This window comes from Culex pipiens, chromosome 2, assembly GCF_016801865.2.
Source record: "Culex pipiens pallens isolate TS chromosome 2, TS_CPP_V2, whole genome shotgun sequence".
Taxonomy (NCBI): domain Eukaryota; kingdom Metazoa; phylum Arthropoda; class Insecta; order Diptera; family Culicidae; genus Culex; species Culex pipiens.
In genome coordinates, this window is record NC_068938.1 from 205,469,631 (window position 1) to 205,487,782 (window position 18,152).

An 18,152-nucleotide genomic window follows, 5' to 3' on the forward strand; every position below is an offset into this window, starting at 1 on the left:
AGGCGCAAACCGATATGGGCGTCGCGCGGTTGACAGTGGGCGTCGTTTTGGGCGACGACCGGCGGCGGCGTCGAGGGGTGGTTTTGGGATTGATGTTGTGTGTTGTGTTGAGCATACTTTGTGGGGTGGTTTCGGCTTTGGTTCAAAATGGACGGTGAGTGATGGTTGCATAGAATTTTATGTGGGTTTGAAATGGCAGTTGCATTTTAAATAAAGTGCGCTATTCATTTGAAGAAAAAATATCAGAATTCATGATCTAGTAGGGGAAAGTGGGGCAAGTGTAACAAGCTAAGGAAATGTTCGTTATAACCCATTAAAAACATTTAAAAATCTGTCGGATTTTTTTATAACCATCTTATTCCAGGTCTTGACTAAGACTTTGATAGGACAAGTTTTTAAAAAAATCCTGTTTTTTACTGTAAAAGATCGATTTTAAAATTTTGGATTTTCCGTACGTTCTACTCAACTAGTGGGGCAAGACTAAGGCTACCAACTCTTGCTGAGCAAAAATCCGTACACTTAGCCGATATGCCACCATGGTATAACAAAAACTGTCATCGAATTATTTAGATAAATTAAATTTAATAAATATTAGAATTAAAAATATACAACTGTGTCGTTTTTACAGCTAACAAATTTTACAAAATGCTATCAGAGTGCTTATAACTTGCACGTTTAAAAGTATTCATAAAATAAACCATGATTTGAATTAAATAATTATGTTCTTCAATTTTGTTTTGTTAAACGTTCAAAAGTTTACGAAATGTCAAGATTGTTTTTACGAATAATATCGCTCTTAGTGTTTTCACGAACACTTTTCCAGAGTTTTTTTATTGAAAAGGTCCTATAGTATGTGAAACACAACAGTTTATAGGACTTTTAAAAAACTCTAGAATTGTTAATTGTTCAAATGTTTTCACAAGTTTTAGAAAGCTTTTAGAAATGGAATATATTTAGTAAGGAATTTCTAAAAGAACAATTCTAAAGTTTTTTTTAAAGGTCCTATCAACATAAGCAAGACAATAGTTTAAAAACTCTAGAATAATTGATAATCAAGTTTGAATTGAAGAAAACCCCGGAAAACTCTCCCTTTTTAAATCAAACTCACAGAAACCAAAAATTTCTAGTAACAAAACCTTCGACCAAATCAAAAAAGCAATTCAATGATTATAAAGTTGTTAAAATTCCGTACAAATCCGTATTATGCGTAAAATTCCCTACAAAAATTCCGGCCTGTTAAAAATCCGCGAAGAGGTTCGAAAATCCGTATGGTAAGGAAAAAATCCGTACAGTTGGTAGCCTTAGGCAAGACGAACAATGCATGAAACAACATGTTAATTAGCTAACAATTGAATTGTTATCACTTAGATACATCAGATTAGAATGTATTTGACACATTTCTTTCATTTTTAGATTAAATAATAACATTTAACTAAAAATTTGATCGTTTTTACGAAAAATTTTTACCTAGATGTTAAATAGTAAATTTTCATAATATCACTTTATTAACGTCATGATTCGAAATCCGGACACTTAGTACCATATTATTTTTGTTATAGCTGGCAAAAAATCATGTAATAAGTTGGAAATGTAGAAATATCATCAGGATTTAGTATAAACATTCAGTTTTAAGAAAATGCATGCAAAATATGTCTTTTCAAACAATTTTTCATCAGAATTTGAAAATTAAAATGACTTGTTGTGCTTCGAATCCCGGACACTGTAAAAAGCTGATTCGAAATCCGGACACTTTTGCTTCGAATTCCGGACACTCGATTTTGCTTATGAATCGCACAAATTTGGACTGAAATGTTAGTGAATGGCATTCTTTAAGCCTCAAATAAGCTGTTAACATCGAAACAATCGATAGTTTATATAAAGTTTGCTAGAATTTAAGGATATCAAAAACATAAATTTCTGCTCTGCTTTCCCGGTGCTTCGGACGCCTATGAAATATTTCCGTTGAAATGTTTCGCATTTTTGGTAAACTTATAATTTTGTTTTATTTTATTGTTTTGGCATTAACTACAGCGTTCAAACTAACTTTAAATGAAAGTTGGTGTTAGAATTAATCAAATAACACAGTTTTGACATTCATAATGCGAACTTATATCCAAATAATTGATAAAATAAGTTGAAGTGTCCGGGTTTCGAAGCGTCCGGGAATTCGAATCATGACGTTATGTATGGACAATGAATGAACTTCATTAAATCTTATGCCCCGTGGCGTTTACGTCGTTTTGGCGGTTATGTGGTAGTAGAATCAGCTAATTGCATTTCTAGCAACAGTTCCTCATACTGGAAATAATCAAAATTGTAAAAATAACGGCCGTACGAGCGATTGTTCCTCTTGCCGCAGGGAAACGACTCAAATCCCATTTTCAAATTCCCGACTTTTTTCCCGACTTTTTCCAGACTTTTCCAGAATGCTCAAATAATAGGCATTTCTTATCTAAAGAATGATTTCAAACAAGAAACTTTCTACAAGAAAAGTCAATATTAATTACCGAAAAAAAATAAATTAATTTAAAAATAATCCAAATATAGGCATTTTTTGTAAATACAGAAATTAAACAACAATTGAAAAAAACTTCACAAATGGAACTTCATTATTATGATTCAGAGTAGAAACACAAACAATTAGTCTTTTTAAAAAATATCGAAAGTTCAACAATACTTATAACATTCATGTTATTTTTTAAATTAGCAAAAGTTTTTGATACTTCGTTTCAACTGGAAATGACAAAAAGTTAAAGATAACTGAACTTAAAATTTCGTTCCTATTTTTTTTAAACTTTATCACCATTTTAAATCAGAGAATGATTAAAACATAATTGCTGAAATTATTCATTCAACGGATTTAAAAAATGTCAAGAAATTCATTAAAAAATTGCCTGGTTCCCTTTTTAATTTTGTAATTTTTGATATTGTTTTTTTAAATCAATGTTAATTTATCTAGTGGTCAGTATTAAACTGTATTTTTTTTTCAATGAACATTCAGTTAGATATGATTTTATGTTTTACCACTTATTTAAAGCAAAATGTTTGAAGAGATTTTTTTTTAAACAGTTTTACAATAACTCTAAATTTCTTGGATTATTTTTTTTTTGCAATTTCAAAATTTTCTTTATGTTTTCAAAACGTTAAAAAGTTTTTATATTTTGGATTTTATTCGATATTTAAGTTTTCCGAAAACTGAAAATCAAGCTTTATATATAGTAGTAATTTAACCATACTCACAAAAAAAGTTTAACGCAACATTAAAAAAAACATATTTTAATTACTTAATGAATTTAGTTAAACAATTAAAAATATTTACCAAAAAACCATTGCCAAACTCAAGTTGGAATCTGTTTTCAAATATTCAATCTATGTGACAAAATGAAATAGAATCATTATTCTAAGCTGGCCATTAGTCTCTATTTTTAAATTAGTTTTTCATTAACTTTACCTCTTGTATGATAAACAAAAAATTATAGAGATCATATGATTCATGAAAAATATTATGAAGATCTGGGTCAAAGACTCCAATATTAATTAAGATTTTGAATGTCTTAAACAGCTTTTCCATACTAAAATATATTGAAATAGTGAAAAGAACCTTAAATTTAAAGTAAGTTATTAAAGCAGAATTGAGTGAATTCAATTTGAGAATTGTACAAAATATTACAAAACTATTCAAGAGTTAATTTTCAATCAAGCATGCTTATAATTCCCGACTTTTCACGACTTTTTGACAAAAAATAATAAATTCCCGACTTTTTCCCGATTTTTTGCGGATTTTGGCAAATTCCCGACTAATTCCCGACTTTCCCGATTTCCCGATTTGAGTAGCCACCCTGAGTCTCGTCATATGGTCGTCTTGCCCCACCTTCCCCTACAGCTTTAGATGTCCTAAAAAAATGTATAGTCCAAATTCGATTATGAATTCGATTCGATAGGAATTAGAAATTCGAATTATGAAAAAAATTGTCTTGTTTGGGGCGTTGTTATCACCCGAAAATGCTTCAAAACGAATTGCAAATTTCAAGTATAAGATGGTAGCCAAAATGAAATATTGAGAAAATGCATTGAGTAGTTAACCACTTTTATTTGGGTCGTAGAGCTCAAATTAGTTGTTAAAAAATATATTTAAAAAAACATGTTTGATTTCATTATCCAAAGTTTTTAGAAATCTTCGGATAATCGAATTTTTAGATGATCTAAAAAAAATTCCTAAAATTGAAGGCAAGGTTGTCAATTTTGAAAACATTTACTATGAAATTGAGAAGAAAAAAATGATTTTACTAATTTAACAACATTGATTTTACGAATTCACTAACAAAATTTGTATTCTCATAGAATATCATTACGAAGAAAAGTTGGTATTAATGAACTTATGACGATTTTAGTATGGTTCTGTACCGTTCCCCAGAAATATTTAAGACCTTGAAAAACATGTTATGTTTTCCATTTGGAATAATGCGGTTTAGTATAAAGCGGTTTGGCATAACGTGATTTGGCATAACGGTCCATAATGGTCAATTGGCATAATAATTTTAAATCTTATACATTTCTTTAAAGAAGGGAAAATTCATATTTTGTCAGCAGTAATAACAGTCAAAAGAAGGGAAAATTCAATTTTAAAGGGAAAATTCAACTTTTGTCAGAAGTAACGATAGGCAAGACAGTTTTCCCTTCTTTAAAGAAAAAGAAACTCAACTTCAAAGGAAAAATTCCTCTTTTGTCAGCAGTTATCACAAGTCAATAGAGCATTTCTTTCTTTAAAAAAGGAATAATTCAAATGTTGTCAGCAGTCATCACAATAAAAGCGGAATCTAAACACTTCACACTTTAAAACTGATCACTTTTTGAAATAAAGTACATTACGGAATTTAAAAAAAAACTTTTTTGGGGAATGAATGGCATTCTAGGGAATGGGATAGAACCTTTAGTATAATTTCTTCCTTTAAATCTACAGTCTAAAAAAACCCCAATAAACAAAATAAAATATTTTAACTTTCTGGGTTTTTAATAAAACCGTTCAGAAACACCCAAAAAATAAAAAAAAAACGTTTTAAAAAAAAAATCTAAAATCCGGAGACAACCAAACCTCAAACAAATTTTATAATTTTTGTATGAATTAAGTAAGAGAAAACTCTCTTGACTACTGATCAGCCTGTCCCATTTGTAGTTATGTCGAGGAATTCTAGGGTCTCAATTCTTAAGTGATAGATTATGATGTCAGGAACAGTGTTTTCTTAGACAAGAAAAAATAATGAAATATTTTCTCGCGCCCTCTCTCAAATAAAAAAAAGTTCAGTTTTTGAAAAAAAAAAATCTAAAGATGCTCGGAATCAATACACAAACTATTTCTATTAGGTTCATATTGTCTTCAAATGATAGAATTTTGTCCATAGATTTGGATGCACTATCAATATTGAACAAAATTTAAGTTTTTGGCTTCCCCCAAAAACGGCATTTTTGAAACATTTTTTTTAGAAATGCCCATTTTATTTAGGGTAGCCAATTTTTCATTTAGTTTTTTGTTAATCGAATATTTTATTCTTTTCATTTAATAGTCCTTAAATCTAGTACGAACTAATATTTTTTAGACAATCAAGACAAGATCGTGAAAAAGCATCGTGAAAAAATATCAATTGAAGTTTTGATTTCCAGATTTTTTTATTTTGATTGGATTTCTGAACATTTGTTGCAATACCGTAGAACATTTTGAATATATTTTCAGCGAAACGTTTATTTCACCGCATTGGCATCTGTTTGTTTGGACAGCTCAAAATCCAAAACAGCATCGAGAAAAAAAAAACTTTATGCAATTCCGCTGTGAAACTGTCAATTTTTGTTGTCCTTTTGGAGAAACGAAACGGCCTACTTATAACTACCAAAAATAACGATTTTGAAAATCATTACCTTTAAATACCAGTGCCGAAAGGTCATACTTTTCAGCGCTGGAATGGATGCTGAAAAGTCTTACTTTTCAACACATGTATCTAAAAGTAATATTTTTCAATATTGTTTTGTTTTGAATGGTGAATTTACTTAACATATTCCATTCAAAAGGCGTTTTTCGGAATTGCAAAAAATATTGTAAGCAACTCGTTGCAAAACTTGATTTTTCAGCACTCGTCGTATTTATCCAACTCGGTAAGCTTCGTTGGATAAATGTACAACTCGTGCTGAAAAAATCTTGTTTTCGAAACTTGTTGCATAATAGTAGTTCATGCAACATGAAAATTTGACTTGTTGCATAGTAGTAGTTTATGCAACAAGTTGCAAAAAGAGAATTTTTTCAGCACGAGAGTGCTGAAAAAATCAAGTTTTGCAACGAGTTCCATACAACATTTTTTGCAATTCCAAAAAACACACACTGAGTGAAATTTTATGTCAAATTTTCATGTATTTTGTCAATAAATCGTTTAAATCAAAAAAAATGTTGAAAAGTGTTACTTTTCGAAACAAGTGCTGAAAAGTTCAACTTTTCAGCACCCATTTGAGTGCTGAAAAGAAGAAATTTTCAGCGTTTCTTTTGAAAAGTGTTGCTATTCGATTCTGTTATTTTTGGTAGACAAAAGTAGGCCGTTTCGTTTCTTCCGAAGGTCAGGAAAAGTTGACAGTTTCACTGAGGAATTGCAAAAACTACTATTTCGATGCAATTGCTTTAAAATTGAAATGTTTAGCACTTAAAAGAATGCTTTAATGAACTTTTCAGTATCGTTTATCTTATAATGAGGTCATTTGTTTTTCAAAACATAATTGCAAAAAGATTTTTAAACTATCGCAATTTTAGTTTAAGTACAAATTCAAGCTTTGAAATTGTTAAACATGTTGTGCTGTTAAGATATTTAAAAAATCTGTATGGGTTTTTTTTAATTTACTAGTTCTTTTTTTATGATGATAAGGAAAGAACAAAACTTTCCTCTCAAACCACAAAGAAATCCCTTCGCACATGCTTTACCAGATAAAGTCATCGGATACCCAATACTGAATCACATGTTGTAAATTGTGGGCCGTCCCAAGACTGAGTAATTTTATGTGCAGGTATTTTTAAAGCGGTATTAAAAGATACCAAAAAAAGTCGTTATCAGTTCACACCTAAATTAAGGTTTGCTGAAACTTGGCATGGCCACATTGAGCATTGAAAAATGATTCACTTTTTGATGACATTTAGCGTGAAGTTTATATTCTTTAAGTTACCTCGGGTTACTTTGCAAATAAATTTATGTTTATGCTTGATTTTATGTGTAAACAAAGTTTATTTGAATTAATTTTCTGAGTATTAAATTAGGTCGTTTGGTTATTCCAGGTGTAGAAGTCATCTGCCTGGACTTGGTAATGACAAAAAAGTACGCTTCGTCAGAGTCGTTGGTGGGCGGTTTGACTCACAATCCAAAAGATATAAGTACGAATCTCTGGGTTGAAGGGAATTCCTAGATTTAAAAGAGGTTTAGTGCTCGAGCATGTGTTGCTTGTGTCATGTTGAAACACATAAAACCCAGCCATCGTTATATCCTATGCTTCATTCAAACCCCTTGGACAAAGATGTCACACCACAGGTCAAAAATCAAAACCGATCATCGAAAATAAGTGCGCTTCCGCGCGCGCGTTTTTCGATTAGATTGAGCGGGGTCCCCACCAGAACCCGCGCTCAAAAGGTGCCGTTATCAATGGCTAATCCCATGCGAGTCCAGTTAGTTAGCCCGCTTATCTGCTACTGGAGCTCTGCATTCACTGGAAACCTCTATTAGTAAGCCGGACGTTTGTAAAAGAAAGCCGAACACGACGGGGTACAAATCACTGCCGCTGACCGTTGACCGCGCTGCCGGTGATCTCCTCTTTCGAAACTCCTAGAATGTCATCACGATTTGGTTTTTTGTTAGATTTTATTTTAATTCAAAACAGAGATAACGTCGCTGTTTCGTGGAAATTCCAAAATTCCATGGTGACTGGTTACATCAGAGGAGCCTGTGGAATGTTGGCCACACACGTGAAGCGTTAGAATAAAAAAAAAACCACGCCAACGTGGATTGCAACGTGCACGCGTAAAATGGTTGTCCGCAACGATGACGAAACGTGATGCACTCGCGCTCTCTCTCTGGTGGCTGGCCTTATCAGAAGATTGCCGCCGCGCGGGTGCTCGCCTGAAGGATATACAAACCTGATAAGAAAGAAAAGGTTGCTGGTCGTTCTGGATGAGTCACTCATCTGGGTAAAGATGATTGTTTTAGTCTGGGATTTCGAGGAGGAAAAAGACGTCTTGGCGTTTTTTTTTTTTGCATAAATTTGATTATTACTATTACTTTATTAGCCGCTTTATCAACTGGTTGGTTCCACCTTAACATGTATCTTCAATTACTAGTATGTAGCATGGGGATGGGGGAGGAGGATTTGGGAGTGTTGGTTCCAGCAAATAAAGCGGGGTGGCCCTCGAGCGCGTTAAATATTTACACAAGATACAAGAACGCGAACCTAACAGAAAGGGGGGTGAACCAGCCGGGGTTTTTGCTTTCTAAAACAAACTGTTTAATTTGTTAAAGTTTCAAAAATATTTATATATATATACGCTTAGGTTTAACCGACTTTTTGTTTTATAAATTAGCTTTATACAAAAGAAGATAATAACACATTACATAGGAGGTGTGTGGTTTATGAGTGTTGAGTGAGTCGAGCTACGACTTGATTTGGGAGGTCAGTTCGTAGGCGACGCCGCCCCACGCCAGCTTGTAAACCCGAGTTCGCCATCTGATGGCGGGGTTCCACAGGGCGTTGAAAAAGAGGTATGGTCCGCTGAGTTCGCGGAAGGCCCACCCGACGAAGAAGGTGAACTTGTTGAACGGGAGCGAGCCGTTCTGGATGATCGAGAGCAGGACCCAATCGGACAGGAACCAGAACAGCGTGTGGATGAGGAAAAAGACGAGCGGGTTCCACCGGAACAGAATCTTGGCCGCCCAGCAGGCAAACATTCCGACGATGACGCACTCCGAGAGCGGCTCGAGCAGGATGGTTCCGGGGACCATCGCGACGCGCAGCTTTGCCCACCGGGTCAGCCTCGCCTGGAAGCTGCTAATATCACAAATGCCCGAGTTTTGCCACGCGGGTTGGCTGCTGATCGAGAGCTTCCAGCCAGCATCGTGGAAACCTTTCGCCAGGAAGAAATCTTCGGCGAGGTAGCACCCGAAGGCCTGGATTCCTCCGAGCTCGTCCAGCACGTCCTTTCGCATCATACAGGACATCCCGGTGTGGCAGTTGATGCCGAGCAGGTCGGCACACAAATATATCCGCGATTGGACCGTCCCAAAGTAGATCTTCTCAAAGGCGGCCGCAAAGCCCTCCCGATCACACACGAACGGCATCTGATGCACCAGGCCAACCCGTTCCGTCATATGGTTCACCATATCGGTCAGCGTGTCCGTCTTCATGCGGATCCCCGCGTCCGAAATCATTATCAGCTCGTACCGCGCCACCAAATAGCCCGGGTACAGATTGTTCACCTTCGGGTTCACCCCGACGTCCGAGCCGCCCAGCAGCAGTGACGTCTCAATGTTGGGATACTTTTCCCGCAACCGGTTCACCACATCGATCGCCGGATCGTCCGGACACTCAATACAAAACAGCAGCTCGTACTGCGACGGATAGTCCATCAGGAAGAACGTCTCGAGATTCGAGGCCAAGTTCGGGTCCACGCCCATCAGCGGCTTCAGTATCGACACCGTCGGGTACGGCGTCTCGCGCGGCTGATTCGTCACCCCGTTCGTCTTCTTGTGCAGCTTCAGCTTCCCGTACGTAATCGCCATCGCGTGGACCAGCCATTTCCCGCACCAAAACACCAGAATCCCGATCGCCAGACAGTGCACTACGGTGATCATCGTAGCCGACTTCCAGCAACTCCTTTTACCATGCTTACAACAAACCCCCTCCTTCCAGAGGCTCCGGCCTACGCGTAGGTCATCTGGTTCCACACCACGCAACCAAACAAACTTCAAACTCAAACCCTCCGGGCACGTCGTCACGGCTTCACGACCTGCAAACTAGTGATAACGTACGAAATACCGCAGCAGCATACCCGCTCTCGTCGTAGTCACTTGGTGCCGTTGATTAGATTAGCCAGCAATTACATCGACGACGACGACGAGGACGGTGACGGGTCTGGTGTGAGGTCCCCGGGGTTAACCGACAGGCCCTGGAATTTAGAACGAGACGCCTTATTAAGTGAGTGAGTTACTACTAGATAGCGGGCAGGAAGACTGGAAAGAACGAATGAATGAGGTAAAATGTACACAAATACACCCATTAGTCATTCGCGGTGGTGGCGTAAATCTGGTTATGGAAGCTGGCGAGCAAAAAGTTGTTAATACACTTGCACACTAGCTAGCTGCGGGCTGGCTGATGGCTCAGTGACGTTTTCTCTGCTGCGGGTGATTTCGTGGGACGGTGTAGAAATTGTGGATGTTTTGGGAATTGAAAAATAAAAATAATCAATCAATATAATCCAGAACGGGTTGTCCAAATGAACATGTTTTTTAATCAGAAAAAATATATTATATGTTATTTAAACATAGGACTATGGCTTTTACGGGTTAGTTCAAAATTGCGATCCAAAAACCTAAAAAAACCGTCCTGTGCTTTTCGGTAATGTATCTGACATGACATAGGGGAGAGTGGGGAGACTTGATCCCCGGGGAGACTTGATCCCAAGCCTGTATCTCGTCAGCATGTGGGTAAAACAATTAGCTTTGTTCTAGAAAGTTGTGCGAAATTGACTAAAATTCATTGTAGAAAACAGAGAAAAAAAAATAAAAATGTTTAGATTGAGTTACACACATTTTTCGAAGAAGTGCTGCAAAAAACTTTCAAGAGATCTTTTTTCTTTGTTTTGATAAGAAAAGAAAGCACTCAAAAATTGTTCAAAAAATATTTTTTATACATGAATTGTTTGATAAACATATCAACTCCAAAACCCTTACGCATTTGACGTTAAATTTATCGTCAGACTATTTTTGTAAACAAAAATTACCAGCTTTTGTAAACATGCTCAATATTGGTCTAAAAAAGAAAATTTTAAGTTTTAAATATTTTACATGCTAAACTTGTTATATTTTGAACACAAACGTACAGGTTTAATGTGATATAGTGTAACTTATAGAAAATTAAAAGTTTGGATGAATAAGAAATATTTTGCTTAAGATTTCTTCAAAATGTTGAAAGAGGGATCAAATTACCCCCAACATTTTGAAAATGCCGGTTTAAAATATTTTTTAAAAACGCTTGGCATGATTCGAAGAGTTTATCTGATGAAGTACCCTTATCAGCCAAACATAGTTGAATGTTTAAGCTTTCAATTCATGCAAAAAGATCATAGTTTTGTGAGAAATTGACAGAGTTATGTGCGATACAAAAAAAGGGGATCAAGTCTCCCCACTCTCCCCTACCACCTTTTTTCTTCCTAATCCTAAACTTGAAAAAAAAACTGATTTCCATATTAGACAAAATATAAAAAAAATGCAACCTGTTGATAAATATTTGTCATGCATTTATTAATATTTCAACCCTCAAAGACCAATTTACAAACGGACTTAGATCTAAAAATTTGCCAAACATTTTGAATCTTCAAAAATCATTTGAAGAAAACCTTTAAATTTTAGAAAATATTGGATTTAGTGATTTTAATTGTTTTATGTTACTTTGCAAATGTTTAGAAAGAAAATTGGCATTGCTCAAGTTGTATTAAGAGCGAGTTTTTCACCGATGTGAAACAGGTCGTATCGAGGTGCTCCGATTTGGACGAAAATTTCAGGGTTTGTTTGTCTATACATGAGATGAACTCATGTCAAATATGAGCCCTCTACTACAAAGGGAAGTGGGTTAAAACGGGCATTGAAGTTTGAGGTCAAAAAAACATGAAAAATCTTAAAATTGCTTGCATTTCCGTAAAACTTCATCAATTCCAACTCTCTTAGATGCATTCGAAAGGTCTTTTGAAGCACTTCAAAATGTGCCATAGACATCCAGGATTGGTTTGACTTTTTCTCTTAGCTTTTGCAAATTACTGTTAAAAATGGATTTTTTAAAACCTTAATAACTTTTGGCAACAGCCTCCAACACCCATACTCCCATAGGTCAAAAGTTAGGGAATTTTATGGACTATAAGCCTACGGTATTAACTTTTTGGGCCAATCACAGTTTTTCTCATAGTTTTACGATTTTTCTAGAACAAACATTATACAACGTTAGAACAAACCGAGCAGAATCTACAAATACTGACTCTTAATAAAATGAAACAGCGCGAAACTACATCATGTTGTTAACAAACTGACGTACCACCAGGAACATATTTGTTGATCATTTTTGACCGCAAACTGTTTCTTTTTCTTTGTACTATTCTCTTCTTCGGCGATTGTCAGAATTCGAGTTTGACGTTTTGCCACAACAGCTGCTTCCTTGCTGTGAAGAATTCTGGAACAACATGCGAGAATGACGGAAATCATTTGGAATGGAATTGTAACGAAAAGTCTAAAACAAGCCTATTTTGGAAGTTTAACGCAATTTGTTGTCTTATTTCCAGTGATGTCAACCATCGCGACGCTCATTTTTGGTTCGCGGCACATTTTTTGTTTGTAGTGCTTTTCAGTTACGGAATTTGACAAAGTTGTGTATGAAGGACTTGTAGAACACACCAAATTGTACAACTTTGCTGAACATAGTATTAATTTTTGATGAATACAAAAAAAGTTACAACCAAAAATGCGTTTGGCAAACGAAAGCATCGCGAACCATTGGTCCTGAGGTCTGGAATCTTCTTGTATCTTTTTGCGTATGAATTTTACAGCTATACAATGTTCTGAAGAAATGTTGCTGTTGGTGAGTTCTACAAGTGCTTCGAACACCATTTTGTCGAATTCCGTAACTGAAAAGCACTACAAACGAAAAATGTGCCGCGAACCAAAAATGAGCGTCGCGATGGTTGACATCACTGCTTATTTCCCATTCAATAAGCAAGATTTGTAAAATCGACGGTAACATTTCAAAAGGCATCATGTACATTTTGACACTTTCTGGGTTATTGTATATTCTGAAAGTACTTCTAATAAGCTACCTCTCCACCAAAAATGAGCAAAAGTTACTTCAGTAAAGTCTGTTTAATCATGATTTTAAATTAAGTAACATTAACAAAATCTCTGCCATCAGCAGTCCCTGCTTATATAGCCCTGTCAACCTGTCAAACAAAAGGCTACATAAACCTCGTGACGAAAAAAAAGCAACATGAAAAAAGCGCCATGTACATTCGGCGAAGAAAAACGAATCATAACAAAGCGCCCTCCTCAGTGACAGCAGGGTGATATCGACGTTGGTGATTTCAAAAAAGTTATGTTTTTTTTTCTCAAATAAAATTACGGAAATAATGTTTTATTGAATATGCATGATCAAGTATCAACAAAAGCAACGTTTTTCATCGTTTGTTATCATTAGAACATCTTATTTTGCTTTTATATAAAAATGGTAATTGAAAATGGATGCTCAACATTCAAATGCGTTTTTCTCAAAACGCATGGTTTGTACATTATGCTTTTTGAAATGTTGGCATCGAAATATTCACCGTTAAGTTCAGAATTCGCAAAAAAAAATAGGTTGCAATATGTTTTCTCCCATTTTCATTTGTTGTTCCAGAAAGTTTCTCAGAAACTGCAGCTGCGCATCTGTCAAATCGTCTGTTTGACAATCGCTGATCGCTGAAGGTGAGTGTGAAGGAAGATAGGAAAGTGCGGCCAAGTTTGAATTCGGAGTGGCACGTCAGTTCATCAGTGGTAATAGTGCACACAATAAATGTTTAATTATTAAAACTTACGACTTACAATTATGCTCATACAAATTCTTTAAAATCTCAAATATAGAAAAAAAACCTTCTGGATTTTTTTAAATTCAAAAATTCGGTATAACATAAGCTTCCAAAGAATCTAGATCCTTAAAACGCTGGTGCAATTAGGTGCTAAAATGAAGCTCAGATTGCTGATATTATTGTTTACAGCGATAAAGCTTATTTTTCTGAGTACCATGACCCTTTGTACGACCACAAAGAGTTTGAAATGGATTTTTGAATCAATTTTGAAAAATTAACCTCGTGGTTCTTCTTGACAGAAAAGCTCCTACTTGACAGCTCGTTCCAAGGGGACCATAGTTAATCCATCAAAAAATGTTGTCTTGTCAAATAACCGTTGTACATAAAAATTGGGTACTAAAGCCCTATGTCAATTTTTATGTACAACGGTAAAAAACACGATTAAAAACCATTTCTGATCACTTTTTTTCATTTTAATGCAATTTTTTTTTGACAAGACAACATTTTTTCGATGGATCAACTATGGTCCCTTGGAACGAGCTGTCAAGTAGGAGCTTTTCTGTCAAGAAGGACCGCGAGGTTAATTTTTCGAAATTGATTTAAAAATCCATTTTAAACTCTTTGTGGTCGTACAAAGGGTCATTTTACTCAGAAAAATAAGCTTTATCGCTGTAAACAATAATATCAGCAATCTAAGCTTCATTTTAGGACCCAATTGACATAAGGCTTTAGTACCCAATTCCGACAGTTTGAGCTGGTGTAAAAAATGTAACAAAACTCACACCACTCAGTTTAAGAGCAAGAAAAGTTATTATAAAAATATGAAACACAATAAAAAAGCTGAAGATAATGATTGAAAAAGGATTGATATATAACAAATCAAAAAAACTAAACGTGAAAAGTAGTCGCATATAAAAATATAAAATACTATTGAAAAAAAAATTATTGTGTGATCCTGAGTTTTTTGTAGAACAAGTTCCTTAAAATTAACAGTTCCTTAAAATTAACTTCTTAAATTAGCTGTGTTTAAAATTTTGATGAAAATTTATAATATTATTTAAATTTTGAAAGAAGTTCGTATTTTGATAAATAAAACAAACTTCTCAAAAAAAAAAAAATATGGGTAAAACATCAATAACGTTGGATTGATTCCATTCAGGGACGACATACACTTGCAGTTCAGATTCGATTATCCGAAGTTACGACTATCCATAGTTAGATTATCCAAAGGTTTCTTAGGAACGTCGGTTAATAGAATCATGGACACATTATTATTATTTTTCTCGTTTTTAACATCGTCTTTATTTTGGTCAAACTTTATTGGTAGGTAGATTGCCTGTTAGGTACATTACCAAATGCATATTTTTGTCAATATTTCATCACCGCCATTTTGGCCGCCAAATTTTACTTTAAGAGCATTTTTGGAGTCATATTAGAGCTCAACAAAACTTTTCTGATGCCTTCGGGAAATCACGTATGGATTGTATAGTGTAACGCATAATTGATATAATTTTTTACTTCAAAACATCAGTACTTAAATATTTACAAAAATATTCTTCAATATCTTAAATATTCTCCAATATCTGAAGTAAATGAAGACTGAAATGGCTGAAAACCTGATTATTTAAGATAAACAAATGTATTACTGGAATACACATTAGAAATGCATTCGGCAATAACCTGACGCTTGACCTGCCACAATGAGTTGTTTAAACAATAAAAACATAATGTTTAGTGATACTTAAGCTAGTGTTTACTGATAAGAAATATTGAAGGTTGACCTAATATAAACAAACAGGTTAGAAGTTACTGAAATTTTTATTGAAGTGGTATCCTGCTAGTTTACAATGCATATAATGTATACATTTATCAGGAAAAGAAAGTCATGTGGAATTGAATCAAACTTAAAGAACGATTATTGAGAACATACTGGTCCATAAAAACTCAGCGCATTTTGTTTACATTGTTGCTCTCAACAATTGAGATTTCTAAGTTTTAAATTTACTCAAATTAAAAAATAGATGTTAATTAAAAAAACTATGTTTTTAGCTTTCAAAAAAAAATCATCACTCACAAAACATCCACCGCTTTTCGCACCGTCCCACAAACACACAAAGCTTAGTCATTCACGAAGACAAGGCAGAGACAGAGGAGGGGGCAAAGAGATTTCCCAAGATCCAAACTTGGATCGATTCCCATCAATCTGGAAAAGTCTCCATCATAATAATCGACGCACACACACCCTTCCCGGCGCTTACCTGTCCACATACCACCACCAGTTCCGGGCACCGGTTCTCCCGCCTGTCCGTGGTCCGTCCGCTACCAGGCGTCCCCAAGGCTGCCTTTTTTTTCGGCTCGTTCCTCCCTTCCCAACACGAAAACCCGTTTCGGGAATTCACTTGGTTGGCTTCCCGCGATTCACGGCAGTTCGAATTGGGCGCGCCAAAAAAAGTGCAGTTCGATTTCAAACCGGAAGTGGCGATTTTGCTTTTCTCCGCGCCGAGTTCAGGAAAAATCCCGTGAGATGACGAGCAGAAGAAAAAAAAGTGGCAAAGGAAAACCACTGGCACTGGCTTTGGCCTGGGCCTGTCCCCGCAACGACAACGAAACGCGATTCGCTCACTTCACTGCTGCACTGTACTGACAAACTGAATCCACTGTCTGACGGACTCTGTATCTGCAAAACTGGTGACTTGTACGTGCGGTTGTATTTGTGCGATGCTCGGAGAAACGAACACGCGTGCCCCTGCAGCAAGGGTAGGTATGTGTTTTAGTCACGGCGATAGGTAAGGCAATTTCACGGCATCGGTAGAGAAGGGAACGTCCAGTCAATACGTTACTTAGACCCCATCTAATGTTGTGGGAAAAAATTTTACCACTACCCTTCGAAAAATACGTAACACATCATATATTCAGCGTTTCAGCTATTGGATTTGCCTAATTCGAACAAAAGTTGCCATAAATTCAAATCAAATTTAGCCAAAACAATAAAAAAGTCAGCAATGATTTTGACCTTAATTTCTAAATGCCGAAAAGTTTCATTATTGTATCTTTTTACGATTTAAACATAATTTAGATCACGGGTTCCGTGAAATAGTGAAAAGCAATATACATGCCAAGGGGTTCAGCGATGGTACGGTTGAGCGTTCTTAAAGTCAGTTCCATCTGTTGACCAATACTAGAACTAAGAGAATTAAAATTAATAAGTAAAGATGGATGAAATTTGTAACCATGCCCACAAAATCAGAATATTTCTCAATTATTGCACAATCGATTGTTAAACTATTGAGCTTGGATGCACGGTTATTGGTAGCACATTGTTTATTTGAGAAAAACTCTCTTTTCACAAAATTACTATTTCTCAGTAACCAGCAGTTCGATCAACTAATTCAACAAAAAAAAGAAATTGCAGGAAATTTTCTGAAAATATATTTTGAAGGGGTGATTTCCCACTATGAATTATTTTCAACTGCAAAAAAGAACATTTTTCGAAAAATCACACATTAACCCTCTACAACCCAACCCTCCTTTAGACGGGCTTCATTTTAAAAAAATCGCCAAAAATCCATTTTCAACCAATTTTTGATCTTTAAGAGCATTGGAACGAAGAACTCTTAAATAAAAAAAAAATATTTATGGGTTGGAAGTTTTACCTGTTTTATGTGACTTTGCCAATGTTTTTAAAAATGTCATATTTTCAGGGGTCGACTTTGGCTGTATTTTTTACTAACATTTCCAATATCTTAAGTAAAAAGAAGTATGCAGTTTTCTAGTGTCCCATACTATGCCATTCTATGCATTTTTTACAATTTAAATGATAATAGTGCCATTTTATAGCAGAAAATTTGAAAGCAAGCAAAAATCGAAAATGTGACTGTAGAAACATAAAAAAAATAGAGAGGCAAAATATAATGATAGGAGATGGTAGGATAGGCCAAATTCTACCAAAAACAAACATAAACTTAACAAGATAAATGCAAATCAAAATACTAGAAATGAAACAAGAAAAACATAAAGCCAGAGAAGTAAAGTTTTTCGTAGAACAAAAGTTGCTCAAAATGACCTACTGAATACGGGAAAAATTAAAAAAAATCGAAAGAAAATTGGGCAGAAGAGGGTTAAGTGCCTAGAAAAAAACTAGAAAAATAGCATCTTATCAAGATTGTATTGCAAGTTTGATTTTGCTTTAAAAAATCTTTTTATTTAAGGTTTATTTAAGGTTGTTCCTTTAAACATTAAAAATAAAAAAAATATATATGAATTTGAGAAATCAATCTTTTAATTTGGAATTCGACTTGTTTTAAGTGACTTTACCAATGTT

General features: G+C 35.1%; 1 protein-coding gene across 1 annotated transcript; it reads right to left on the reverse strand.

Annotated features, from left to right (window-relative positions):
• Positions 1 to 8,276: 8,276 nt before the first annotated feature.
• On the reverse strand, positions 8,277 to 16,489 carry LOC120422213 (ceramide glucosyltransferase). Its single transcript, XM_039585598.2, has 2 exons — positions 16,090 to 16,489; positions 8,277 to 10,177 (listed from the first exon to the last, which is right to left on the reverse strand). The coding sequence occupies exon 2, from the start codon at positions 9,861 to 9,863 to the stop codon at positions 8,667 to 8,669; it is 1,197 nt and encodes a 398-aa protein (XP_039441532.1). The 5' UTR covers positions 9,864 to 10,177; positions 16,090 to 16,489; the 3' UTR covers positions 8,277 to 8,666.
• Positions 16,490 to 18,152: the final 1,663 nt, after the last annotated feature.